This window comes from Pan paniscus, chromosome 1 (genome assembly GCF_029289425.2).
Source record: "Pan paniscus chromosome 1, NHGRI_mPanPan1-v2.0_pri, whole genome shotgun sequence".
Taxonomy (NCBI): Eukaryota; Metazoa; Chordata; class Mammalia; order Primates; family Hominidae; genus Pan; species Pan paniscus.
Window position 1 is genome coordinate 213,633,990 of NC_073249.2, and position 27,882 is coordinate 213,661,871.

The following is a 27,882-nucleotide window of genomic DNA, read 5'->3' on the forward strand; positions in this document are numbered from 1 at the left end:
CTGATGCACCATCCCACTGCTGTCTTGAACCCTCTGGACTTTGGGCCTTGATGAGTGTAGGAGGGAGGCTGAGGGGTGTTGCGGACTGATCAGCACTGGTCTTTGGATGCTCCTTGGTACAAGTGACCTGGACTCCATGGTTGGTGGTGGGAGGCAGACAGAATCCTGGACAGGAAGGTGAGGGTCACTGGTGAAGCTCCACCTTCTGATCAAGGAGGGCCTGAAGCCCGTGGGCTCGGCCACCAGTCCTATGGACCAGAGTGGGAACATGTGTTGCCTTTTCTGTGCCTGCTCATGGCCACCTATGACCCAATAAGTGCATACTTTCTCCTGTCTGATGTCAAAAAAACCCCAGACTCAGGGAGAACATTAGGAAGACCAGTGGCAGAGAGGAACTACCCACTGTTGGGATGATTTTCCTGTAGAGACAAGCAACCCACTCCGGGTCCTTTTCTCTGCTGAGAGCTGTAGAGATGATGAGATGACTTTCCTGCAGAGAGCAGCAACCCACTCCAGGGCCTCCTCTCTACTGAGAGCTGTGGTGATGATGGAATGACCTGCCAGGAGGGAGGGGTCACGCACCCCAGGGCCTCCTCTCTGCTCAGAGCTAAACACTCATCAGGACGCCCTGGCTGCAGAAAGAAGTTACCCACTGTGGGTCTCTGAGCTGTTCTATTGCTCAGTAAAGCTCCTCTTTATCTCACTCACCCTCCACTTGCCTGCATATTTCACTCTTCCTGGTCACAGGACAAAAACTTGAGACCCGCCTAATGGTGGGGTAAAAGAGCAATAACACAAATAAAGCTGAAACATGCCCCTTGCTCACCAAATTGTAGGTGAAGAGAAAAAGAGAAGAGCGACTACTCTTCCAGGAGCCCAGATGTGGGAGCTTCCTGAGCCAGGGCTGTGACTCCCTTTTGGGGGTTCTGCAGTACCTGGCATTTCCAAGCTTTCAGTGTTGGTGTCACTGTGTATTCCAGTGACAACCATGGAAGCTGTTTGTGCTGTGCCTGATTCATTTGCAGCCTTGCAGAAATCTGGCACCCATGCTGGCACCTGGAGCTGCCCATCCCACTGCTGCAGCAGCAGCAGCCGGTGACCGTCCAAAGTGGCCAGACCCCCTGCTCACTCACACACCCCTCACCACTCCAGCCCTGACCCGCCCTTAATAGGCATGTGCTCCAGGCCTGAAACATGAGCCAAGCATAGTCTACCAGGCTGCATGGGCAGAACGAACCCAGTGAACCCCATCAAAACTCTGGCAAAGGTGCCCCCAGCCACAGAGGTTTCTGGCCAGAAGAGTCACATTCCAAGGATTCCAGAAGAGAAAATTACTTAAACACAAAGAAAGACAATAAGAAAAGGATGGAAGAGAGAGGTCTCTAAACAACCAAAAAACAAGAAATGAAATGGGAGCACTAAGCCTTTATCAATAAAAACAATGAATATAATTTATCTCAATTCTGCAAGTGAAAGGCATAGGGTCTTTGAATGAGTAAAAAAATACGACCCTACTATAGGCTGTTTTCCAGAAACTCAATTCACCTATAAGCATACATGTAGATGGAAAGTGAAGGGGTAGAATAAGATATTCCATGCAACTGGAAACCAAAAACAGCAAGAGTAGCTGTACTTATATCAGGTAAAATAGATGCCAAATCTCACAATGCACTCAGGAAAAACAGAGTACAAATCTGAGCTTGTAAAATAATAGACTACGCTTACACAAACTATGCCTAGAAAGAACATACATCAAAATAATAGAAGCCAAAAATGACAAATCCACATGCAACATCATATTGAATGAAGAAACGTTGAAAGTATTCCTGCTAGGAACTACAAGCAGACAAAAATGCTCACTTTATCCACTTGTAATCAACATAGGACTGAAAATTTTTGTCAGAGCAATCTGGTAAGCAAAAGGAATAAAGTATAATTAAATTGGAAAGAAGGAAGTGAAACTACCTGTGTTTGCCAATGATGTGATCATATGTGCTTAGAAAACTGGAAAGATTCCACCAAGACTCGTAGATGCGATAAATGAATTCACTTAAATCTCAGGTACAACATGAATATGTACAAATCAGTACCACTGTTTGATACCAACAACAAGCAAGCTGAAAATCAATTCAAGAACTCCATCCCTTCACAATAGTTGCAAAACAACAACAAAAACAGTGACAATAACAAAAACAACCTAGGAATACACTTAACCATTAGGTAAAGGATCTCTATTAGATGAACTACAAGACACTGCTGAAAAAAATCATAGACAACAAAAAAGTAGAAAAACATCCCATGCTCATGGATTGACAGACACAATATTGTGAAAATGACCACACTGCCCAAAGCAATCTAAAAACTGCAAACATCAAACATCAATCTAAAAACGTCAGTCTAAAAATTTCATACACCAAAATACAAACACCATTTTCACAAGATTAAAAAAGAATCCTAAGATTCATATGGAGATGAAAAAGAGGCTGAAGAGCCAAAGCAATTCTAAGCAAAATGAACAAATATGGAGGCATCACATTACCTGACTTCAATTTATACAGTAAGGCAATAGTAAGCAAAACTGCGTGGTGCCAGTATGAAGGTCGAGACATAGACCAATGGAATGGAATAGAGAACCCCGGAATAAAGCCACATACTTACAACCCAGCGGTAGGACTGCTGCTTCTCAGTTTGTGCTGAGTGATGCCCCTTGGGGATATGGGGCCAAAGTTACTGGATTTTTCCCCCAAGAAAACCAGAGAGTGAATTGGGATATCCTGTGTGATTTTTAGACTGACTATTGCCATAGTGCTTAGGTCGTCTCCAGGTGCCCAGAGACTCAATCACCAACCAGTGTCCACATTCTTGTCACCGCTGCAAGAAAGAGTTTAGGAAGTAGGCAGAATGAAGCAAAAGGCAAGAAGTGTCTATTGCAAAGCAAAGGAACACACTCAAGAGAGGGCTTATTCAAGAGAGCGAGTCAGGTACAAGAGAGTTTGGGTTTCTAATTTTATAGGATTTCTAAGGAGAGGTTGAAATAATCATTAGGATTTTAAGAAAAAATGGTGAAGTTTTCCTAGAACTGAGGTGTCACTTATTTATTTATTTATTTATTTATTTATTTATTTATTTATTTATTTATGTTTTGAGATGGAGTTTCGCTCTTGTTGCCCAGGCTGGAGTGCAATGGCGCGATCTTGGCTGACTGCAACCTCCGCCTCCCGGGTTCAAGCAATACTCCTGCCTCAGCCTCTGGAGTAGCTGGGGTTACAGACATGCACCACCACACTCGGCTAATTTTGTATTTTTAGTAGAGACGAGATTTCTCCATGTTGGTCAGGGTGGTCTCAAACTCCCGACACCAGGTGATCCGCCTGCCTCAGGTTCCCAAAATGTTGGGATTACAGGCATGAGCCACTGCACCTGGCTAGGTGTTAACTATTTTTATACTAAATATGGGCATTCTCAGAACCGTCCTGGCGCTGGTGTGTGACTTACTGTCATAATAGGTGTATAATTAGGCCTGGGGTAGGGCAAGGGTCAAACCCAGTGCCATGTCTGACCAATTCAGTGTCAGCCAGCATAGCCCCTTCCTGCTTGCTCGGATCTTATTGGTCAAGGCTTATCCTTATTCTTGCAGCTAATTTTACAAGCTCTTTTCTTGCTGCTATATGAAATCACTGCTTGATATTTTCATGCTTCTCCTGTGACCAGCCAGCTTTCCTATTTTATGGGTATTTCTTTTCTTCTCCCTTCCCTTCCCTTCTCTTCCCTTCCCCTCCTCTCCCCTCCCCTCCCCTCCACTGTCTTGTCTTGTCTTGTCTTGTCTTGTCTTTCTTTCTTTCTTTCTTTCTTTCTTTCTTTCTTTCTTTCTTTCTTTCTTTCTTTCTTTCTTTCTTTCTTTCTTTCTTTCTTTTTCTTTCTTCCTTCCTTCCTTCCTTCCTTCCTTCCTTTCTTTCTTTCTTCTTTCCACTTTAAGTTCTGGGATACATGTGCAGAATGTGCAGTTTTGTTACATACGTATTCACATGCCATGGTGGTTTGCTGCGCCCATCAACCCGTCATCTACATTAGGTATTTCTCCTAATGCTACCCCTCTCCTAGCCCTCCACACCCCGAGAGGCCCTGATGTGTAATGTTCCCCTATCTGTGACCATGAGTTCTCATTGTTCAACTCCCACTTATGTGGTGTTTTGGTTTACTGTTCCTGTGTTAGTTTGCTGAGAATGATGGTTACTAGCTTCATCCATGTCCCTGCAAAGGAAATGAACTTATTTTTTATGACTGCATAGTATTCCATGATGTATATGTGCCACATTTGCTTTATCCAGTCTATCATTGATGGGCATTTGGGTTGGTTCCAAGTCTTTGCTGTTGTGAATAGTGCTGCAATAAACATACTTGTGCATGTGTCTTTATAGTAGAAGGATTTATAATCCTTTGGATATATACCCAGTAAAGGGATTGCTGGATCAAATGGTATTTCTGGTTCTAGATCCTTGAGGAATTGCCACACTGTCTTCCACAATGGTTGAACTAATTTACACTCCCACCAACAGTGTCAAAGCATTCCTATTTCTCCACATCCTTTCCAGCATATGTTGTTTCCTGACTTTTTAATGATCACCATTCTAACTGGCATGAGATGGTATCTCACTGTGGTTTTGATTTGCATTAGAGAAATGCAAATTAAATGACCAGTGGTGATGAACATTTTTTCATATGTTTGTTGGCTGGATAAATGGTTTTTTTGGAGAGTTGTCTGTTAGTATCCTTCACCCACTTTTTGACAGTGTTGTTTGTTTTTTTCTTGTAAATTTGCTTAAGTTCCTTGTAGATTCTGGATATTAGCCATTTGTCTGATGGATAGATTGCAAAAAATTTTCCCATTCTATAGGTTGCCTGTTGACTCTGATGATAGTTTCTTTTGCTGTGCAAAAGCTCTTTATTGTAATTAGATCCCATTTGTCAATTTTGGCTTTTGTTGCCATTGGTTTTAGCGTTTTAGCCATGAAGTCTTTGCCCATGCCTATGTCCTGAATGGTATCACCTAGGTTTTCTTCTAGGGTTTTTATGGCTTTAGGTCTTACATTTAAGTCTTTAATCCATCTTGAGTTAATTTTTGCATAAGGTGAAAGGAAGGGGTTCAGTTTCAGTTTTCTGCATATGGCTAGCCAGTTTTCCCAACACCATTTATTAAATACGGAATCCGTTCCCCATTAGCTGTTTTTGTCAGGTTTGTCAAGGATCAGATGGTTGTAGATGTGTGGCATTATTTGTGAGTCCTCTGTTCTGTTCCATTGGTCTACATATCTGTTTTGATAACTGTACCATGTTGTTTTGGTTACTGTAGCCTTGTCGTATAGTTTGAAGTCAGGTAGCGTGATGCCTCCAGCTTTGTTCTTTTTGCTTAGGATTGTGTTGTGTATACAGGTTCTTTTTTGCTTCCATATGAAGTTTTAAGTAGTTTTTTCTAATTCTGTGAAGAAACTCCATTAGAGCTTGATGGGGATAGCATTGAATCTATAAATTACTTTGGGCAGTATGGCCATTTTCATGATATTGATTCTTCAGACCCATGAGCATGGAATGTTTTTCCATGTGTTAGTGTCCTCTCTTATTTCCTTAAGCAGTGGTTTGTAGTTCTCCTTGAAGAGGTCCTTCACATCCCTTGTAAGTTGTATTCCTATGTATTTTATTTTCTTTTAGCAATTGTGAATGGGAGTTTACTCATGATTGGCTCTCCGTTTGTCTATTGTTGATGTATAAGAATGATTTTGATTTTTGCACATTGATTTTGTATCCTGAGACTTTGTTGAAGTTGCTTATCAGCTTTAGGAGATTTTGGGCTGAGACGATGGGGTTTTCTAAATATACAATCATGTCATCTGCAAACAGAGACAATTTGACTTCCTCTCTTCCTATTTGAATACTTTTTATTTCTTTCTCTTGCCTGATTGCCCTGGCCGGAACTTCCAATACTATGTTGAATAGGAGTGGTGAGAGAGGGCATCCATGCATTGTGCTGGTTTTCAAAGGGAATGCTTCTAGCTTTTGCCCATTCAGTATGATATTGGCTGTGGTTTTGTCATAAATGGCTCTTATTACTTTTACATACGTTCCATCAATGCCTAGTTTATCTAGAGTTTTTAGCCTGAAAGGGTGTTGAATTTTATCAAAGGCCTTTTCTGCACATACTGAAATAATCATGTGGTTTTTGTCATTGGTTCTGTTTATGTGATGGATTACGTTTATTGATTTGCGTAAGTGGAACCAGCCTTGCATATCAGGGATGAAGCCGACTTGATATTGGTGGATAAGCTTTTTGATGTGCTGCTGGATTCGGTTTGCCAGTATTTTATTGAGGATTTTTGCATCGATGTTCATCAGGGATATTGGTCTAAAATTCTGTTTTTTTGTTGTGTCTCTGCGAGGCTTTGGTGTCAGGATGATGCTTGCCTCATAAAATGAGTTAGGGAGGTTTCCCTCTTTTTCTATTAAGTGGAATAGTTTCAGAAGGAATGGTACCAGCTCCTCCTTGTACCTCTGGTAGAATTCGACTGTGAATCCATCTGGTCCTGGACTTTTTTTGGTTGGTAAGCTATTAATTATTTCCTCAATTTCAGAGCCTGTTATTGGTCTATTCAGAGATTCACCTTCTTCCTGGTTTATTCTGGGGAGGGTGTATGTGTTGAGGAATTTATCCATTTCTTCTAGATTTTCTAGTTTATTTGCATAGAGGTGTTTATAGTATTCTCTGATGGTAGTTTGTATTTCTGTGGGATCCGTGGTGATATGCCCTTTATCATTTTTTATTGCGTCTATTTGATTCTTCTATCTTTTCTTCTTTATTAGTCTTGCTAGCAGTCTATCAATTCTGTTGATCTTTTCAAAAAACCAGCTCCTGGATTCATTGATTTTTTGAAGGGGTTTTTGTGTCTCTATTTCCTTCAGGTCTGCTCTGATCTTAGCTATTTCTTGCTTTCTGCTAGCTTTTGAATATGTTTGCTCTTGCTTCTCTAGTTCTTTTAATTGTGATGTTAGGTTGTCAATTTTGGATGTTTCCTGCTTTCTCTTGTGGGCATTTAGTGCTATAAATTTCCCTCTACACACTGCTTTGAATGTGTCCCAGAGATTCTGGTATGTTGTGTCTTTTTTCTCATTGGTTTCAAAGAATGTCTTTATTTCTGTCTTCATTTCGTTATGTACCCAGTAGTCATTCAGGAGCAGGTTGTTCAATTTCCATGTAGTTGAGCGGTTTTGAGTGAGTTTCTTTTATTATTATTATTATGCTTTAAGTTTTAGGGTACATGTGAACAACGTGCAGGTTTGTTACATATGTATACGTGTGCCATGTTGGTGTGCTGCACACATTAACTCGTCATTTAGCCTTAGGTATACCTCCTAATGGTATCCTATGCAGCCATAAAAAATGATGAGTTCATGTCCTTTGTAGGGACATGGATGAAGCTGGAAACCATCATTCTCAGCAAACTATCACAAGCACAAAAAACCAAACACTGCATGTTCTCACTCATAGCTGGGAATTGAACAACGAGAACACATGGACACAGGAAAGGGAACATCACACACTGAGTGAGTTTCTTAATCCTGAGTTCTAGTTTGATTGCACTGTGGTCTGAGAGACAGTTTGTTTTAATTTCTGTTCTCTTACATTTACTGAGGTGTGCTTTACTTCCAACTATGTGGTCAATTTTTGGAATAAGTGCAGTGTGGTGCTGAGAAGAATGTATATTCTGTTGATTTTGGGTGGTGAGTTCTGTAGATGTCTATTAGGTCCGCTTGGCGCAGAGCTGAGTTCAATTCCTGTATATCTTTGTTAACTTTCTGTCTCATTGATGTGTCTAATGTTGACAGTGGGGTGTTGAAGTCTCCCATTATTATTGTGTGGGAGTCTAAGTCTCTTTGTAGGTCTCTAAGGACTTGCTTTATGAATCTGGGTGCTCCTGTATTGGGTGCATCTATATTTAGGATAGTTAGCTCTTCTTGTTGAATTGATCCCTTTACCATGATGTAATGGCCTTCTTTGTCTCTTTTGATCTTTGTTGGTTTAAAGTCTGTTTTATCCGAGACTAGGATGGCAACTCCTGCCTTTTTGTGTTTTCCATTTGCTTGGAAGATCTTCCTCCATCCCTTTATTTTGAGCCTATGTGTGTCTCTGCATGTGAGATGGGTTTCCTGAATACAGCACACTGATGGGTCTTGACTCTTTATCCAATTTGCCAGTCTGTGTTTTTTAATTGGAGCATTTAGCCCATTTACATTTTAGGTTAATATTGTTATGTGTGAATTTGATCCTGTCATTATGATGTTAGCTGGTTATTTTGCTCTTTAGTTGATGCAGTTTCTTCCTAGTATCGATGGTCTTTCCAATTTGGCATGTTTTTGAAGTGGCTGGTACCAGTTGTTCCTTTCCGTGTTTAGTGCTTCCTTCAGGAGCTCTTATAGGGCAGGCCTGGTGGTGACAAAATCTCTCAGCATTTGCTTGTCTGTAAAGGAATTTATTTCTCCTTCACTTATGAAGCTTAGTTTGGTTGCATATGAAATTCTGGGTCAAAAATTCTTTTCTTAAGAATGTTGAATATAGGCCCCCACTCTCTTCTAGCTTGTAGAGTTTCTGCCGAGAGATCCGCTGTTAGTCTGATGGGCTTCCCTTTGTGGGTAACCCGACCTTTCTCTCTGGTTGCCCTTAACATTTTTTCCTTCATTTCAACTTTGGTGAATCTGACGATTATGTGTCTTGGAGTTGCTCTTCTCAACGAGTATCTTTGTGGCATTCTCTGTATTTCCTGAATTTGAATGTTGGCCTGCCTTGCTAGATTGGGAAAGTTCTGCTGGATAATATCCTGAAGAGTGTTTTCCAGCTTGGTTCCATTCTCCCCATCACTTTCAGGTACAGCAGTCAGACATAGATTTGGTCTTTTCACATAGTCCCATATTTCTTGGAGGCTTTGTTCATTTCCTCTTATTCTTTTATCTCTGAACTTCTCTTCTCACTTCATTTCATTCATTTGATCTTCCCTCACTGATACCCTTTCTTCCAGTTGATTGAATCAGCTACTGAGGCTTGTACATTTGTTACGTAGTTCTCGTGCCATGGTTTTCAGCTCCATCAGGTCCTTCAAGGAATTCTCTGCATTGGTTATTTTAGTTAGCCATTCATCTAATTTTTTTTCAATGTTTTTGACTTCTTTGCCATGGGTTCGAACTTCCTCTTTTAGCTCAGAGTAGTTTGATCATCTGAAGCCTTCATCTCTGAACTCATCAAAATCCTTCTCCCTCTAGCTTTGTTCCATTGCTGGTGAGGAGCTGCGTTCCTTTGGAGGAGGAGAGGAACTCTGATTTTTAGAGTTTCCCGTTTTTCTGCTATGTTTTTTCCCCATCTTTGTGGTTTTATCTACCTTTGGTCTTTGATGATGCTGATGTGCAGACTTGGTTTTGGTGTGGATGTCCTTTCTGTTTGTTAGTTTCCCTTCTAAAAGTCAGGACCCTCACTGCAGGTCTGTTGGAGTTTGCTGGAGGTCCACTCCAGAACCCGTTTGCCTGGGTATCAGCAGCAGAGGCTGCAGAACAGTGGATATTGGTGAACAGCAAATGTTGCTGCCTGATCATTCCTGTGGAAGTTTTGTCTCAGAGGAGTACCTGGCCATGTGAGGTGTCAGTCTGCCCCTGCTGGTGGGTGCCTCCCAGTTAGGCTACTTAGGGGTCACAGACCCATTTGAGGAGGCAGTCTGTCCATTCTCAGATCTCCAGCTGCGTGCTGGGAGAACCACTATTCTCTTCAAAGCTGTCAGACAGGGACATTTAAGTCTACAGAGGATTCTGCTGCCTTTTGTTTGGCAATGCCCTGCCCCCAGAAATGGAGTCTGCGGAGGCAGGCAGGCCTCCTTGAGCTGCAGTGGGCTCCACCCAGTTCCAGCTTCCTGGCTGCTTTGTTTACCTACTCAAGCCTCGGCAATGGCAGGCGCCCCTCCCCCAGCCTTGCTGCCGCCTTGCAGTTTGATCTCAGACTGCTGTGCTAGCAATGAGTGAGGCTCCGTGGGCATAGGACCTTTTGAGACAGTCACGGGATATAATCTCCTGGTGTGCCATTTGCTAAGACTGTTGGAAAAGCACAGTATTAGGGTGGGAGTGACCGGATTTTACAGGTGCCATCTGTCACCCCTTTCTTTGACTAGGAAAGGGAATTCCCTGACTCCTTGCACTTCCCAGGAGAGGCAATGCCTCACGCTCCTTTGGCTCACGCTCGGTGCACTGCACCCACTGTCCTGCACCCACTTTCTGACACTCCCCAGTGAGAAGAACCTGGTACCTCAGTTGGAAATGCAGAAATCACCCGTCTTCTGCACCGCTCATGCTGGGAGCTGTAGACTGGAGCTGTTCCTATTCGGCCATCTTGGCTCAACCCCCTAGTTAATTTTTTATCTTTAATAGAGACAGGGTTTCATCATGTTGGCCAGAGTGGTCTCGAACTCCTGACTGAAGTGATCCACCCACCTCAGTCTCTGAAAGTGCTGAGATTACAGATGTGAGCCACTGTGCCTGGTCAATTGCTGGACGTTCATGATACACCTGGAGTATCCACAGTATCACAAGGGCCATTTTTTTCCATAATCCAATTTATTTATATTATTGGTAGTGAGCTAATGTTGATGTCCCCAAGGTAGCAATTTAGTGACTATACCAATGATAAACGTTTCCATGCATCACGTGGTCAACAGCATTTGCTACCAAGTGCCACCTTCCATGCTCAGCAGTGGGAACACAGGATGATGGAGACAAAGTTCCTGACCTTTAGCAACAATATCGAACAAGTGAGATTGTCAAGAAAGAAGAAATCATTGTAAAACATACCATACCCCTACAATTCCGTAATCATGCTCCTGGATATTTAATGAAGTGAGTAAACCCACACCTGGATGTTTACAGCAACTTATTCATAATCGCCAAAACTTGGAAGCTAGCAAGTTGCCCTTCGGTCAGTGACTGGATAAGCAAACTGATCCATCCAGTCAGTGAACTATTATAAAGCTGTAAAAAGACATGAAAAATTCCTAAATGCACGTTATTGTACAAGTGAAAGAAGGCAATCTGAAAAGACTCATCCTGTTAGACATTTCAGAAAAAGCTTTTGCATTTTTCTAAGGAGACAGTAGAAAGCCCAGTGGATGCAAGGGGTTGGGAGTACAATGGGATCAATGGGAAGAGGACAGAGGACTTTTAGGGAAAGAAAACTACTCTCCATGATGCTCTAATGGTGGATACATGTCATTATCCCTTTGTTAAAATACACAGAATTTACAAAACCAGCAATGATCCCTCATGTGAACTATGGACATTGGGTGATAATGATGTGTCCCTGTGGCTCATTGGTTGTGACGAATGCTCTGTGCTGGTGTGGGTGCTGATCCTGTGGGGGTGCTGTGTATTGAAGGGGGAAGAAGGTAGATGAGAACTCTGCAGTTTCTGCTTAGTTTTTCTGTGAATCTAAAACTGCTGTAAAGAAAAAAATAGGCTGGGCGTGGTGGCTCACGTCTATAGTCGTAGCATTTTGGGAAGCCGAGGCGGGTGGATCACCTGAGGTCAGGGGTTCCAGACCAGCCTGGCTAAAATGACAAAACTCTGTCTCTACTAAAAAAAAAAATAATAATAATACAAAAATTAATCAGGTGTGGTGGTGCATGCCTGTAATCCCAGCTACTCTGGAGGCTGAGACAGGAGAATTGCTTGAACTCTCGAGGCAGAGGTTGCAGTGAGCTGAGATCGTACCACTGCACTCCAGCCTGGGTGAAAGAGTAAGACTCCATCTCCAAAATAAATAAATAAATAAACTCAAGGCTGGGTGCGGTGGCTCATGCCTATAAGGGCTCACTCCCAGCAATTTAGGAGGCCGAGGCAGGTGGATCGCTTGAGCCCAGAATTTCAAGACCAGTCTGGGCAACATGGTGAAACCTGGTCTTCACTAAGAATACAAAAATAAGCCAGGCATGATGGTGCATGCCTGTTGTTCCAGCTACTAGGGGGACTGAGGCAGGGAGATCACCTGAGCCTAGGAGGTCAAGGCTGCAGTAAGCCGTGATCATGCCACTGCACTCCAATCTGGACGACAGAGTGAGACTTTGTCTCCAAATAAAATAAAATAAAATAAAATAAAATAAAATAAAATAAACACAATATTTTTTAAAACTGTAATGTTTCCTTTCAAAGCTAAAATTGTATTATTCTAAATATATTTTAAAGAAGAAATGATTATTGTTCAGTGTCTTTAAAATTGGTTTTTAAAATCTCATTTGTTTTGACATTTCAAACCAAGTTAACTATTCTTTTTCTCACCCTCCTTGAGACGGAGTCTTCCTCTTTCACCCAGGCTGGAGTGCAGTGGTGCATTCTTGGCTCACTGCAACCTTTGCCTCGCAGGTTCAAGCGATTCTCTTGCCTCAGCCTCCTGACTATCTGGGATTACAGGCACCTGTCACCACGCCAGGCTAATTTATTGTATTTTTCATAGAGACAGGGTTTCATCATGTTGGCCAGGCTGGTCTGGAACTCCTGACCTCGTGACCTACCCACCTCGGCCTCCCAAAGTGCCAGGAATACAGGCATGAACCACCACACCTGGCCATTAACCATTCTTAAAATATCACGTTGCATTCTTTAAAAGTTCTAATCTTTCATATACATAAGTTACAACACAAATATTTATACTCTAATAGTATTCACATTATAGTAAATTTTTTTTCATGTTCTGTCGCCTAGGCCGGAGTGCGTGGTGCGATCTCGTCTCATTGCAACCCTCACCTCCCGGGTTCAAGTGATTGTCCTGCCTCAGCCTCCTGAATACCTGGGATTACAGGCGAATGCCACCATTCCCAGCAAATTTTGTGTATTTTTAGTAGAGATGGGGTTTCACCATGTTGGCCAGGCTGGTCTCAAAATCGCGAGGCTGCCTTGGCCTCCCAAAGTGGTGGGATTAGAAGTGTGAGACAGCATGCCCAGCCATAATAATAAATTTTATTTTATCTTTTTTTTTTGAGACGGAGTTTTGCTACTGTTGCCCAGGCTGGAGTGCAATGGCTCAGTCTGAGCTCACCACAACCTCCACCTCCCAGGTACAAACGATTCTCCCGCCTCAGCCTATCAAGTAGCTGCAATTACAGACGTGTGCCACCACGCCTGGCTAATTTTTTGTATTTTAAGTAGAGAAGGGGTTTCTTCATGTTGCTCAGGCTGGTCTCAAACTCCCAACCTCAGATAATCCACCTGACTCAGCCTCCCAAAGTGCTGGAATTACAGGTATGACCCACTGCACCTGGCTCATAATAGTACATTTGTAAAAACACCATAAAATATAATCCTTGCAACACTCAATTATACCATCTAGTCGGATCTATCAGCAGATGGCACCTGAGGCATACGAATTAGAAATTTTGATCTTATTATGAATGAATCCAGTCCAGAAATGCCCACCCTGCCCCTGCTGGCTCCTGGGGCTCTGCTCTTTGGGGGAATCATGATGAAATTGTGGCAGAGAGTAGAAGTTGAGCCCCATTGCATGCCCTGAGTTCTTGTTGCCTCTCTATTGTCAGGAAAAGGAGGTGAGATTGAAAGATGAAAAGTGCTGGGACTTCTGCTGAGAAGAGAAAAAAGAACAAGATGTATTGATCTTACTGTATGCCAGACCCCATGCCAAGCCCTAAACATGAACCATCTCATTGGATCCTACCAAGGTTCCAGAAGCTGTTGGACATCATCATCCTCATTTTACAGGAAGCTGAGGCTCTTGGCTAACATCCCTGACAGCAACACCAGCCCCTGAGTACTCAGCAGGATCCTTCACTTGGGTGACCATTATGCAGGCTTCCTCAGCACAGGGAAGGTCACTCATCACCTACAGGCACTTGATCGTTATCCACCCTTTGATGATGTCAGATTCCAGAACACGCTGCACTAGTCTCTTCCTTCATAGGGAGAGAGGGGAGGTGTTATGAGAAAATCTCTCATCAATCTGACCTAGTTCCCCAAAAAGATGTAACTTTTAAAATGTCAGATGGAAATATTTAAAAAGTGTTACATGCCTGTATAGTTTTAGTATTTTACTTAAAGGGAATGTGGCTGTCTTTACTGGCTACAACCAGTTAAATTCAAGAAGGGCTGCTGGTCATCAGGAGAACAAGCCAGGGTTGATGCTGCCCAGAGTCTCCAGCTAATACACAATATGGCCATCCCCTTCCAGGGCAGCGGGAAGAGAGTGGCTCCTTGTGCAGTGAAGCTGACATCCACCAACTAAGGCTTCTGGAAGCATGTGGAGACTCACAGGGAGTGGGCGGGGTCTCAGCATCTGGCTAGTGGTGAAAGACGCTGAGAAGGAGGTGCTTTCCGTGTGGATTGGCTCACTGTTCTTGCCCAGTAATGTTCCAGGCCTTTGGTGTCCACCTAGTGTGTATTAACCCACTGAACAGCCACAACAACTAACAAGGAGTTAACAGACATCTAAAGAAGTGAAGAATTGGAGGAGGCCAAGCCAAGCGTGGTGGTCCACGCCTATACTCCCTGCATTTTGGGAGGCCAAGGCAGGAGAATCACAAGCTCAGGAGTTCCAGATCAGCCTGGGGAAGACAGCGAGGCCTTGTCTCTACTAAAAAGAAGTATCCAGGTGTGGTGGCTCACACAGCTGTAGTCCTAGCTACTCAGGAGGCTGAGGTGGGAAGATCGCTTGAACCCAGGAAATTGAGGTTGCAGTGAGGTATGATTGTGCCACTGCACTGTAGCCTGAGTGACAGGAGACCTCTAAAAAACAAAAACAAAAAAAAGCCTGACACAGTGGCTCACACCTGTAATCCCAGCATTTTGGTAGGCCTACTTGCGTGAATCACCCAAAGTCAGGAGTTTGAGACCAGCCTGACCAACACAGTGAGGAAACCCTGTCTCTACTAAACATACAAAAATTAGCTGGGCATGGTGGTGCATGTCTGTAATCCCAGCTACTTGGGAGGCTGAGGCAGGAGAATCATTTAAACCCCAGGTGGATGTTGCAGTCAGCTGAGATGGCACCATTGCACTCTAAACTCCAGCCTGGGCAACAAGAGTGAAACTCTGTCTCAAATAAAAGAATGGGAGGAAACTGATTACAATAACCAAATTTCATTTAAATACCTTGATTTTCTTGGGCTGCATTTTATTGATTGGACAACTCAGTCAGTGCCTTTTGGTTTTTCCATCAATAACTGAAAATTCCTGAGGCTTAAACTGGAAAACTGGTTACTTAGTAATAGAGGGCACCAGACAGATTCTGCTCAGTTTTCCTTTATTTCTGATTGTTTCTTTACAACCATCCATGCAAGAGTAACTCCCTCATGTATTCTCAAGCCTGAATTCCACTCTAGACATTCAGATTCCCATTTTCGACTCTACAGGACACAGGTCCCCAAAGTCCCACCGAATCCATGGCAACATTTCCCCTAAGTCCGGCCCCTGCTTGATCAGCTTTCCTTTCCCACTTTCAGAGCCTACGTGTGAAATGATGGGTTCTGTGCTCCCTTTAGGTTGTACCTAAGACCTAGGTTTTAGTTTCCAAGTGTCCAGAAGAAAGCGTTTGACATACCCATCCAAATAGGCAGGCATTCAACAGCAGTATTGATCTGCCTCCAGGTCATAAAATGACCTGTTGCCACAGTCAGGGCAGTTGTCAGTACAGAAAAAGATCCTCTCAGGGTGCCTTAAGTCCTTCACTCTGTTCATCAGCTCAGCCCTAATTTGAGCAAATCTGCTCCAGCAGAGAGTACCATCAGCACCATAACTCTCCCGCGGGGCAGGATACACCTCCATGCATAAGTTTTTGAGTATGATTGTGTGGCTCAGCAGGTTCTCCAGGGTGGCCATGGAGATGGGATTTCCACAGAAGCTGAAGGTGTTGAGCTCAAAGCAGCGGCTCAGGGCAGGCAGGATGGCGTTGACTTGGGAGTCTATGATGCCACAGTCATCTAAATCCAGGTACTCAAGGGTGGCTGCAACTTTTTCTAGGAGAATTTGGAGAGGCACAAGACTGTAATTGGTCAGTCTGATGCCACTCAGGTCCAGGGTCTTTAGTTGACTGATACTCGGGCACTGGGATAGATGCTTCAAGTCTGATTCCAAAAGCACACAGTTAGTTATTGTGAGGACCTTTAACGAGGTCTTCAGACAGCTGGGGAGAGAGAGCAAGAAGTTAATTCTGGGGAATCATAGGAGTGAGTGGAGGGTAGTGGGGAATGGCTTCAAGGTAATGGATGGAGACAATTTTGCCCAAGCCCAGGGTCATTCTCATGGCCTGATGGTCAACACTTAGGATGATGCGTGATGAAGAGCTTTGCCACCGAGGTCAATTCCACTTTAGGCCCAGTGCAGTAACTCACACCTGTAATCCCAGAACTTTGGGAGGCTGAGACTGGTGGATTCCTTGAGATCAGGAATTTGAGACCAGCCTGGTGAACATGGCAAAACCTCCTCTCTACTAAAAATCCAAAAATTAGCCAGGTGTGGTGGCGGGAGCCTGCAATTCCAGCTACTTGGGAAGCTGAGGCAGAAGAACCGCTTGAACCCAGGAGGTGTAGGTTGCAGTGAGCAGAGATCATGCCACTACACTCCAGCCTGGGTGACAGAGAGAGACTCTGTATTAAAAAAAAAAAAGGAGAAAAAATCATTCCATTTGAGGCTGACTCATTTCACCATCATTTATAGGAATGGATCAAGTTCACAGAATCCCTAAAGCTCCCTTTCCTCATCTGTCAGGCAGAAAACCACATCCCTGGGCCACAGGAGCCCAGTGGAGATGCAGGCATAAAGGACAAACCCAGACAGGATCCTGCAACATCAGCTGGGGTGGGCGGGCTGCAGGCGTCCCTGACACGCCTGTATCATCAGCAAACCATCTATCACTTTCACCATTCTTTGTGCCTGCTCCCTGGCCCTCTGTTTCAGAATCATGCATTGCCTAGGTAATTAATTTACCTGAAGCTCAAAAGAAACTTTTACAACAGGGAATTAGAGATGGGATCATTCATGTTCACCAAACTGTGGGGCACAAAGCTGATTTTCTAACATGTGCAGGTTTGCTGAGCATTCCCCTCTTCAGTGCCCACTTCACTTCCCTACTTCACATCATCTTCTTAAGAATTATCTTGCTGGCTGGGCGTGGTAGCTCTCGCCTATAATCCCAGCACTTTGGGAGTCCACAGTGGATGGATCACCTGAAGTCAGGAGTTGGAGAATAGCCTGGCCAACATGGTGAAACCCTGTCTCTACTTAAAATATAAAAATTAGCCAGGTGCGGTGGCTCACGCCTGTAATCACAGGCACTCAGGAGGCTGAGGCAGGAGAATCGCTTGAACCTGGGAGGCAGAAATCGCTGCGAGTTGAGATGTCACAACTGCACTCCAGCCTGGAACATCAAAGTTAAAATCCATCTCAGAAAAAAAAAATTATCTTGTTTGTTTTTAGTTTTATTTATTCATTTCTGACAGGGGACTTGGTATGTTACCCAGACTGGTCTTAAACTCCTAGGCTCAAGCTATCCTCTTGCCTCAGACTCCCAAAGTGCTAGGATTACAGGCATGAGCCACCGCCCCTGGCCTATTTTTCATCATCTTCACTTAGACACACGTCCTCAGGAAGAATTCAGAAAGGCACCTTCACTAGATCTGAACCCCCCAGTAGCTAGCTTCCTAGCATGGCAGCCTCTCTATAGCATCTCCCCTAGCTGATCCCTCTGCCTCTATTGGGAGGGTTGCGTGATACCCATTTCAGGACAGGGCCGCCAACAGGACAATGCATGGACATTCTAGTGTCCCCTTCACTGTTACATCCTCATAGGCTGCCTCACAGTAGATGCCCGTTAGCGTTTAGTGTAACAGGCTCCGCTGTGGTCTGCAGAGAAAGCTCACCACCCTCCCTCACCTGAGCAGCTGGTCCAGGTGGCCTTCGAGGAAAGAAACAGAGTTCATATAAAGCTTTTGGAGGCAGCGCAGCTTGAGGAACTGAGTGGTGAACTGGGTAACAATCTCCTTCTTCTGCTCTGGGGAAACGTAGCGAGAGACATCCATGTGGGAGAGAACGAGCTTCTGAAGATTCCTCATGTGGCCCAGGTATGGGGTAAACTGTCTCAGGATGGGCAGTTTCCACCTGCAATTAACTTCCACCTCCTGGATACAGTCTAGGTTCACCATTTTCAGGATGCTTCTGATATTGCGGAAGGGCATTCCCAAAATTTTCAGCTTCTTACAGCACAGGTGTAGTAAATCTCTCCTCTGCTTGACCCATAGAAGGAGGTAGGTGAGGTATTCATCCAGAGTCCTGTTCTTGAGCCAAAGTTCTACGAATACAGTCAAGGGCTGCTGTCCTCTCATCCTTGGACAGTCCTGCACTGGTTTTTTGTTCCTCTTGGCATTGAGGAAGCACCCATGGGCCATAGCTTCAGACCAAACCATCCAGAAGTTCTCACAGACATCCTGTAAATCCAGCACTTGAAGTTTGCACCTCCTGTGGGAAAATAGAGGTGAGACTGAGAATTTCAGAACTCATTTCTGAACTTAAACTCCACATCCTGGATAGCAGCTCCTCCCCTCCCTGCTTCGTGTCCCTCTCTCTGACTTTTCTTCACCCTCTTTTCCCCTTGGATCCTGCCCACTTGCACATTTTTTTTTTTTTTTTGAGACCAAGTCTCCCTCTGTCGCCCAGGCTGGAGTGCAGTGGTGTGAGGTCACCTCACTGCAACCTCTGCTTCCCGGGTTCAAATGATTCTCCTGCCTCAACCTCACAAGTAGCTGGGATTACAGGAACCCCCCACTATGCCCAGCTAATTTTAGTATTTTTAGTAGAGTTGGGGTTTACCATGTTGGACAGGCTGGCCTCCAACTCTTGACCTCAGCCTCCCAATGTGCTGGGATTACATTGTGAGCCACCATGCCTGGCCCAGTTCTCACTTTTCATGGTGCCTTTCAGTGCCATTAGAGGAGAGGTTCCTGGTACCTCCATGGACCTTGAGTGGTGAGCAGTGCTTTCCCTGAGGAGCTGGTGAATGGCCAAGTCCTCTCAGCTTCCTCACCACCACCATCCCCCTTGGGCCTCCTCACTTCACATGACCCAGCTGTTCCTTCTGTTGGACACCTGGGCCCTCCCCACCAGCCCACCTGGGCCACCTCACCTGGGACGAACCCCTTGGGTAAGCAGTGCATCAAGCCCATCCAGCACAGCTTGGAAGGCCTCTAGACAAGGCATCGTTATCAGAGGCCTCAGAGGGAGGCGGCGGAAGGGCCAAGCCTGCACCATCAGCTTCAGGGCCTCACAGCGTCTCCTGCTGAAGGCCTCCATGAACAGTGGGGGGAAAAGTTCTGTGGGCAGCTCCTCCAGGGTGGACATGGCCAAGGCTTGGTCCCTCAGTAGGCTCTGCCCCGCAAGCTCCAGGAGTCTGGGTGGAGTCCGGATGCTCATCTTCATGAATCTGCAGGGAAAACTTCCAGAGGACAAACCCAGAGAAAAGGCATCACTCTCAGGCCAAGCCCATGCAATCTCATCTTCTCCTATGGCCAAACTCACTGCTCTGGCAATGGTGAAAGAGCCCTCAGTTTACTCGAATTCTACTCTGTACTCAGTGGCCATTAAGCCAGCATTCTGCCTCTGCTGCATCAGCATGAGCGTCTCCGAAGCAGTGAGGAAGCAGGGCAAGCACTAGCCCTTCCTTTCTATCCAGTGCTCCATCCAGTGACTAGTGAGTGTGGAGGAACCTGAAAGTGAACCCCTCCTATCATTGGGGGAAATTACTAATTACTCAAGGTTCTAAAACAATGGGAATGGGAGTGTCACAAGCCTACATGCCCACATTTTCAGTTCCTACAAATAAGCTTGTTGGGAACATTCATGGGGCATCCCTAGAACAGGTTCTATTTGTTTTCTTTTCATTATTTAAGCTTGCTTTCTCTTTCTCTCTCTTTCTTCTTTCCTTCTTTCCCTCTCTCCCTCCCTTATTTCTTTCTTTCCCCCACCTCTCCCTTCTTTCTTTCTTGTCTTCTTTCCCTGCCTCCCTTCTCTCATTCTCTCTCTCTTTCTCTCTCTTCCTCTCTCACTCTCTTTCTGACAGGGTCTTGCTCTGTCACCCAGCCTGGAGTGTAGTGGTGGGATCTCAGCTCAGTGCAGCCTTGACCTCCCAGCTCAAAGGATTCTTCCTCCTCAGCCTCCCAAGTAGCTGGGACCACAGTTATGCATCACCACACCCAGCTCATCTTTTATTTTTTGACTTTTTGTAAAGACAGTGGATTTCGCTATGTTGTCCAAGCTGCTCTTGAACTCCTAGTCTCAAGCAATCTACCCCTCTTGGCCTCCCAACATACTGGGATTATAGGTGTGAGCCTCCGCCCCAGCCTCATTATTGAAAATTTCAGTGAGAAGCTTTGAAAGCTATGTGACACTGTTATGCATCATTCTCAAGATAGACATTTCCAATGCACACCTCTTACACATATTCAAACTGAACCACTTTGGCAGGGTGCAGTGACTCACACCTGTAATCTGAGCATTTTGTGAGGCCGAGGCAGGTGAATCATCTGAGATCAGGAGTTCAAGATGAGCCTGGCCAACATGGTAAAACCCTGCCTCTACTAAGACAGCAAAAATTAGCCAGGTGCAGTGCTCTGCACATGTAGTCCAAGCTACTAGGGAGGCTGAGGTAGGAGGATCGCTTGAACCCAGGAGGCAGAAGTTGCAGTGAGCTGACATTATACTACTCCACTCCAGCCTGGGAAATAGGCTAGATTGAACAGAGAGACAGAGAGAGCTACATTTGACTAGACTTCTTAATCTCTACCCAGTTAATCCTGATTGGATTTTTGGCTTTCTTAAAGATTAACTGACCGAATTAGATATTGATCCATCAAAATGAAAGATTTAGGGATAGGGTGAAAGTCCAGTACTCCTTCACTGATTCCCTTCACAAACATGGAGTTTTACTAATATGTGTCCTTCACAGTCCTGAGTGTGAGACAGGGAAGGGTTGAATCTCTTCCTGATATTAGACAGAAAGAAAGAAAACTTGAAAGTATCTTTGCTGAGGGATCCTTGGCCACATCAAATTTATCAAAATATTTCAGAGTTAAAACAGTTTTCAAAGACAGAGATGACAGTTCCTAAGAAAACACAATAGAAATCTTCATGTATCTGATGATCACCTGGGTCATATAATTCTTTTTGGTGTTGAGGGAGCTGAATCTCACTTCATCGGCCAGGCTAGAGTGCAGTGGTGTCATATCGGCTCACTGTTACCTCAGCCTCCAAGATTCAAGCAATTCTCATGCTTCAGCCTTCCACGTAGCTGGGACTACAGGCATGCACCCCCCACAGCCATGTCTCCATTTGGGTGGAAGAGGATGTGATTGGTTTAAAATTAAGGTCATAGATCCTTTTTGGTTAAGATATTGTTTTTGTTTTTTGGACAGGGTCTCTCTCTTTTGCCCAGGCTGGAGTACAGCAGTGGTGTGAGCATGGCTCACTGCGGCCTCAACCTTCTGGGCTCAAGTGATTCTCCCACACCAGCCACCCAAATAGCTGGGACTACAGATGCATGCCACCATGCTCGGCTAATTAAAATAAAAAAAAGTAGAGGCCAAGCACCAGTGACTCACAGCTGTAATCCCAGCACTTTGGGAGGCCAAGGCAGGTGGATCACTTGAGGTCAGGTGTTCGAGACCAAACTGGCCAGCATGGTGAAACCCCACCTCTACTAAAAATACAAAACTTAGCCAGGCATGGTTTCAGATGTCTGTGACACCAGCTTCTGAGGATGGAGACTGAGGCATGAGAATTGCTGGAACCTGGGAGGTAAAGGTTGCAGTGAGTTGAGATTGTGCCACTGCACTCCAGTCTGGGCAACACAGAGAGACTCCATCCCCACCCTCAAAAAAGAAAACGTTGTGTAGAGGAGGGTTTTTGTCATGTTGCCCAGGTTGGTCTCAACCCCCTGGGCTGAAATGATCCTCCCACTTTGGCCTCCCAAAGTGTTGGGGTTAAAGGCATGAGTCACTGCTCCCTTCAAGAATTTTGAAATGACCTAAACCAAAGCACAATCAACTTTTTTGAAATAAAGACAGAACTGCATTTAGAGGAAAACATTCAAAGCTTCAAATTGTTCATATATATAAAAAAAAGGACAGGATGTAGCTCTGTGCCATCGTAGGCTGCACTGTCACCATCCCAGACCGACTGACTGTAGGTCAGATGGGAGTGTCCTTACAGAAATTAGTGACTTACCAGATCTGGATGTAGTCTAGAAGGTGCTCAGACCTCAGGAAGAACCAGGCAGGAACTCCAGGCTTGAAGACTTTGGGTCTCTCCTCTGGGTCTTTAGAAGCTTTTATTGACCTTTCTAATCACAACTCCCACCCACGCCCTTCCACATATGCACTGCTAGCTTCCAATAAAAAAGCAATATCTGATTGCATTTGTGAAGCTCCACCCAGTTAATCCTGATTGGGTTTTTGGCTCTCCCCAGATTAATGGATTGAGTCAGATATCCATTCATATCACATATGTATATTCAGTTCATGAAGCAAGAAATTGACAGTGTTAGGGATAGGGTAGAAGTCAAGAATACTTTCATTCAAGGGTGGGCGAGGTGGCTCATACCTGTAATTCCAGCACTTTGGAAGGACAAGGTGAGTAGATCACCTGATGTCAGGGGTTCAAGAGGAGCCAGGTCAAAAAGGTGAAACCCCGTCTCTACAAAAATACAAAAATACAAAAATTAGCTGGGCATGATGGCAGGCGCCTGAAACCCAGCTACTTGGGAGGCTGAGGCAGGAGAATTGCTTGAACCCAGGAGGCAATGGTTGCAGTGAGCCAGAATTGTGCCACTGCACTCCAGTCTGGGTGACAGAGGGACATTCTGTCAAAAAAAAAAAAGTCATTCATTCATGAACTCCACAAACACTGATGGTATTTTACTAATATGTGAACTTCATAGTCTTGAGTGTGAGGCAGGGATGGATTTGATCTGTTTGCGACATTAGACAGAAAAATAAAATCTGAAAGTAGTGTTGTTAGGAGATCTTTGGCCACATCAAAATATAAAAATGCTTTATACTTTAAAAAGCTTTATAAAAACAGAGGAGTCATCCCTACGAAATCAGAATAAAAATCTCAATGTATTGAATGGTCTTCGGGATTTTGTATAACCTAAGGTAGCAGATTACATGCTCGTTCTGATGGAGGAGAGGTGCCACTGAGGGCGTGAGTGGTCTCAGGGCTTAGGTTAAGGCTTCTTTGGAAGAAATTGAAACCACATCGATAAACTTTATAAATTTAATCAGTGAAGAAGGGAGGGAGACAAACAAAAATAAACCAAGCTTGCAACACATTCAGCATTCATCAGGAGGTCTTCTTGCTCTCTGACCTGGTTCCTCAAGGTTGCTGGCAGCCTACTGTTCCAAAATCATATAGACCTTAGATTACAGTTCCCCTTAACTTCCCTGCAGATGATTTAAGCATTGTAAAACATTAACTTTTTCATCTGAGATATTCTTTCAGGTTCTGCATGTCAGTGAAACTACTGATGCCAGCTGATCTGAAGGGCCCTGAAATGCACCAAGTCACCAAAGAATGCAGTTTCTACATCCTGTTGACTTCTTCCCTCTTACCGCTACCCCAACTTTCCGGCCCCTTGCTATCCAGGATCGACTGGAAACCTTCAGTACTCCTTGGGGAGATGAATTTGAAGATCTCCTCCTAGCTTCTCATTCAGCCACCTTGTGATCATTAAACTCTCTGCTGCAAACCCTGCTGTCTCAGAATATTGCTAAGCTACTGTGCAGCAGGCATAGGAACCTGATGGTCCTGTAATAAAGTCATGTCAAAATTACAAATGGAAGTGAGGGTGGAGCTGGTCAGGGTTGAGCTGGGTTTTTAATGGGAACCTGGGAGTGAACCAAGACTTGCTGATCATGTTGGGGGTTATCGAGTGGGTGTAAGAGGAATCTATCTAACATTGCACTGATGCCCTTTTGGTTTTAATCCTTATGACCAAGTATGAGTCTTTCAAAACAATTTGTATAATCTTCCTTATTTTTCCTTTCAAAACCTTCAACTTCCTTTATCTCCCCAAATAATCTCGCATCTATTGCCACCTCTTTGCTTACTTCATAATAAACTTTTTTTTTTTTTTTTACAGAGTCTTCTTCTCTGTTAAGTAGACCATGTATGTTGTTGCCACACAAGGTGAGTAACCTGGTTCTCTGGACAGAAAGGGTCAAAAGGATCCCATTCCTCAACAGCTGGGGGTGATGTAAAGGTCATGGTTATTCTTTGTCATATCTGCACCTGCATATTGCCAGTGAAAACTTGCAGGTCACATTGGGCAGGCTTCCAAATTTGCCACCTGTGGAAGGTCTTTTGCTTGGCTTACATCCTGTCCCTGAGTAAAGAGTCTGATCGTGAGTTCATGAGTGCCTCAAACTCTGCAAGTATTGATGAAGGCTTCCACCCACTGACAGTGAGAAGGCACTGATTTGATGCTGATCATGAAGTTCTGCTGGTTGTCTTGCAAGGAATATGTTTTATTCTTTTATCTTATCATCTAAAGCCAATGATTGTAACCTCTGTTTGTCCCTTCCAATTGAAAAAGCAAAAACAAAGAGTGAACTCTATTTGACCCTTGTCAGGTCAATAAAACAAAAGAAAATTAAAAAAAATAATTGATAGGAGGAGTCCCATTCCCAGCCCGGGCAATAGAGTGAGACTCCATCTCAAAAGGAAAAAAAAAAAAAGGCCGGGCACGGTGGTGGCTCACACCTGTAATCCCAGCACTTCAGGAGGCCAAGGCAGGCAGATCACGATGCCAAAAAATTGAGACCATCCTAGCCAACATGGTGAAACCCTGTCTCTGCTAAAATTACAAAAATTAGCTGAGCATGGTGGCGCCCACCCATAGTCCTGGTTACTCGAGAGACTGAGGCAGGAGAGTCGCTTGAACTCAGGAGGAGGAGGTTGCAGTCAGCCAAGATTTCAGCACTGCACTCCAACTTGGTGACAGAGCGAGACTCCGTCTCAAAACGAACAAACGCAAACGAACAAACAAAGAAAAAAGCTGGAAAAATAAATTCTGAAAGAATTTCCATCTCTATGAATTCATCTTCAGAACTGATAGCATTTCCTGCTTGGCATTTTTTGCCTACATTTTTGGCATAAGATCTATCAACAAAAAGTATGAACCCAGGTTTGTGTAATGGAATATCTTAAACATCAATAGGAGGAGTCAATAGTTCTGATGCCACACACACGTATGGTCTTCTCCATCATCAGGAAATGGCAACAAAGTGGTAACGTTTTGCAGAGTGTAGCATTTGAAATGGAGATTTGAAGGTGACAAGGAAAGGATTTTGTAAGACATTAGTGTACAAGTTGAGCAATGTTGGTTCCTGTCACAATATTTTTATTGATTTATTTATTTTATTCATTTATTTTTTGAGATGGAGTCTCGCTCCGTCACCAGGCTGGAATGCAGTGGCACGATCTCAGCTCACTTCGACCTCTGCCTCCCCGGTTCAAGCAATTTTCCTGCCTCAGCCTCCTAAATAGCCGGGACTACAGGTGCATGCCACTACACCTGGATAATTTTTTGTATTTTTAGTAAAGACGGGGTTTCACCATGTTAACTAGGATGGACTCAATCTCCTGACTTCGTGGTCTGCCCGCCTCGGCCTCCCAAAGTGCTGGGATTACAGGCCTCAGCCACCATGCCTGGTCGGTTCACATCAAAATTTAAGAGGTATTCAATTGCATATGAAACTTGTAGGCAAAGTTTATTTCTTTTTTCTTTAAAGCATTAATTAATTAATTAATTTATAATGTATTTATTTATTAATTTTTTTTTGAGATGGAATTTCACTCTTGTTTTCCAGGCTGGAGTGCAATGGTGCGATCTCGGCTCACTGCAACCTCTGCCTCCCTGTTCAAGTGATTCTCCTGCCTCAGTCTCCCAGTTAGCTGGAATATATAAAAAAGACAGATATAGCTCGGTGCCATCATAGGCTGCACTGTCCCCATCCCAGACCGGCTGACTATAGGTCAGATGGGAGTGTCCTTCCAGAGATGAGTGACTTACTAGATCTGGACTGCGTTTGCAGCATGCTTAGATCTCAGGAAGAACCAAGCAGGAACTCCAGACTTGAAGACTTCGGGTCTCTCCTTTGGGTCTTCAGAAACTTTTATTGATCTTTCTAATCACAACTCCCACCCACACCCCTCCATGTATCCAGTGCTTGCTTCCAGTCAAAAAGTGCTATCAGATTGCATTTCTGAAGCTCCACCCAGTTAATCTTGATTGGGTTTTTGGCTGTCCCCAGATTACTGGATTGAATCAGATATCCATTCATATCAGCTATCCATATTAAGTTCATGAATCAAGAAATTGACAGTGTTAGGAATAGGGTGGAAATCAAGAATTCACTCATTAAAGGCCGGGTGAGGTGGCTCACACCTGTAATCCCTGCACTTTGAGAGTCCAAGTTGGCTGGATCACCTGAGGTCAGGCGATCAAGACCTGCAACGCCAACATGGTGAAACCCCATCTCTACAAAAACACAAAAATTAGCCTGGCATGATGGCAGGTGCCTGTAATCCAGCTACTCAGGAGGCTGAGGTGGGAGAATCGCTTGAATCCAGGAGGCAATGGTTGCAGTGAGCCAAGATTGCACCATTTCACACAGTTCTGGGTGACAGAGGTAGACTTTGTCCAAAAAAAAAAAAAAAAAAAAAAAAAAAAAAGAATTCATTCATTCATGAACTCCACAAACACTGATGGAATTTTACTGATATATGACCTACATAGTCCCGAGTTTGAGGCAGGGAAGGGTTTGATCTGTTCCGGATATTAGACAGAAAAATAAAACCTGAAAGTAGTGTTGGGAGATCTTTGGCCACATTAAAATTATAAAATTGTTTTATAGTTAAAACAGCTTTATAAAAACAGAGGAGTCATCCCTACAAAATCAGAAAAAAAATCTCCATGTATCGAATGGTCTTGTGGGTTTTATATCACCTAAGGTAGCAATTTATTTGCTCATGCTGGTGGAAGAGAGGTGCCACTGAGGGCTTGAGTGGTCTCAGGGCTTAGGTTAAGGCTTGTCTGGAAGAAATTGAAACCGTATCTCTAAACTTTATAAATTTAATCAGTGAAAAAGAGAGGGGGAGGAACAAAAACAAACCAAGCTTGCAGCGCATTCAGCATTCACCAGAAGGTCAGCTTGCCCTCTGACTTGCTTCCTCATGGTTGCTGGCAGCCTACTGTCCCAAAATCGTGTAGATCTTAGACTACAATTCCCCTTAACTACGCTGCAGACAGCAATTTAAGCATTGTGAAACATTCACTTTTTCATTTGAGATATTCTTTCAGGTTCTGCATGTCAGTGAAACTACGGATGCCAGCTGATCTGAAGGGCCCTGCAAGGCATCCACTAACCAAAGAATGCCGTTTTGACATCGTGATAACTTCATACCTCTGATTGCCATCAAACTACACCAACTTTCCAGCCCCTTGCTATCCAGGATCCACTGGAAACCCTCAGTACTCCTTGGGGCGATGAATTTGAGGATCTCCTCCCAGCTTCTCATTCAGCCACCTTGTGATCATTAAACTTTCTGCTGCAAACCCTGCTGTCTCAGAATATTGGTAAGCTACTGTGCAGCAGGCATAGGAACCTGATGGTCCTGTAACAAATTTATGTCAAAATTATAAAGGGAAGTGAAGGTGGAGGCTGCTCAGTGTTGAGCTGGGTGTTTTAATGGAATCCTGGGAGTGAACGAAGACTTGGTAAATGTGTTGGGGGTTATTGAGAGGGTGGAGGAGGA

At 44.1% G+C, this 27,882-nt stretch overlaps 2 protein-coding genes across 7 annotated transcripts in view; both read right to left on the bottom strand.

Moving 5' to 3' along the window:
* Positions 1-13,945, bottom strand: part of LOC117978020 (heterogeneous nuclear ribonucleoprotein C-like 2) — a 30,953-nt gene extending 17,008 nt beyond the window's left edge. The window contains exons 1-2 of one of the 6 annotated variants that reach the window (XR_010111259.1): positions 13,742-13,945; positions 13,486-13,645 (exon numbers count right to left, since the gene is read on the bottom strand). The gene's annotated coding sequence lies outside the window, so the exon portion shown is untranslated. Of the gene's footprint in view, positions 1-13,485; positions 13,649-13,741 lie in introns of all 6 variants that reach the window. The other 5 variants (XM_063601786.1, XM_063601784.1, XM_055098056.2 and 2 more) reach the window with 5 other exon arrangements.
* Positions 13,946-15,639: 1,694 nt separating this feature from the next.
* On the bottom strand, positions 15,640-19,503 carry LOC117978589 (PRAME family member 15-like). The gene is made up of 3 exons (XM_055105443.2): positions 19,196-19,503; positions 17,950-18,531; positions 15,640-16,201 (listed from the first exon to the last, which is right to left on the bottom strand). The coding sequence occupies exons 1-3, from the start codon at positions 19,486-19,488 to the stop codon at positions 15,640-15,642; spliced, it is 1,437 nt and encodes a 478-aa protein (XP_054961418.2). The 5' UTR covers positions 19,489-19,503.
* Between the last annotated feature and the right edge of the window lie 8,379 nt (positions 19,504-27,882).

Excerpts from the sequence above, each read along its gene's own strand:
- LOC117978589 (XM_055105443.2), bottom strand. The coding sequence starts at position 19,488 with ATGAAGATGAGCATCCGGACTCCACCCAGACTCCTGGAGCTTGCGGGG. Across the intron at positions 18,532-19,195 it reads ACCCAAGGGGTTCGTCCCAG|GAGGTGCAAACTTCAAGTGC; the intron begins GTGAGGTGGCCC and ends ATTTTCCCACAG. Across the intron at positions 16,202-17,949 it reads CACCTGGACCAGCTGCTCAG|CTGTCTGAAGACCTCGTTAA; the intron begins GTGAGGGAGGGT and ends CTCTCTCCCCAG.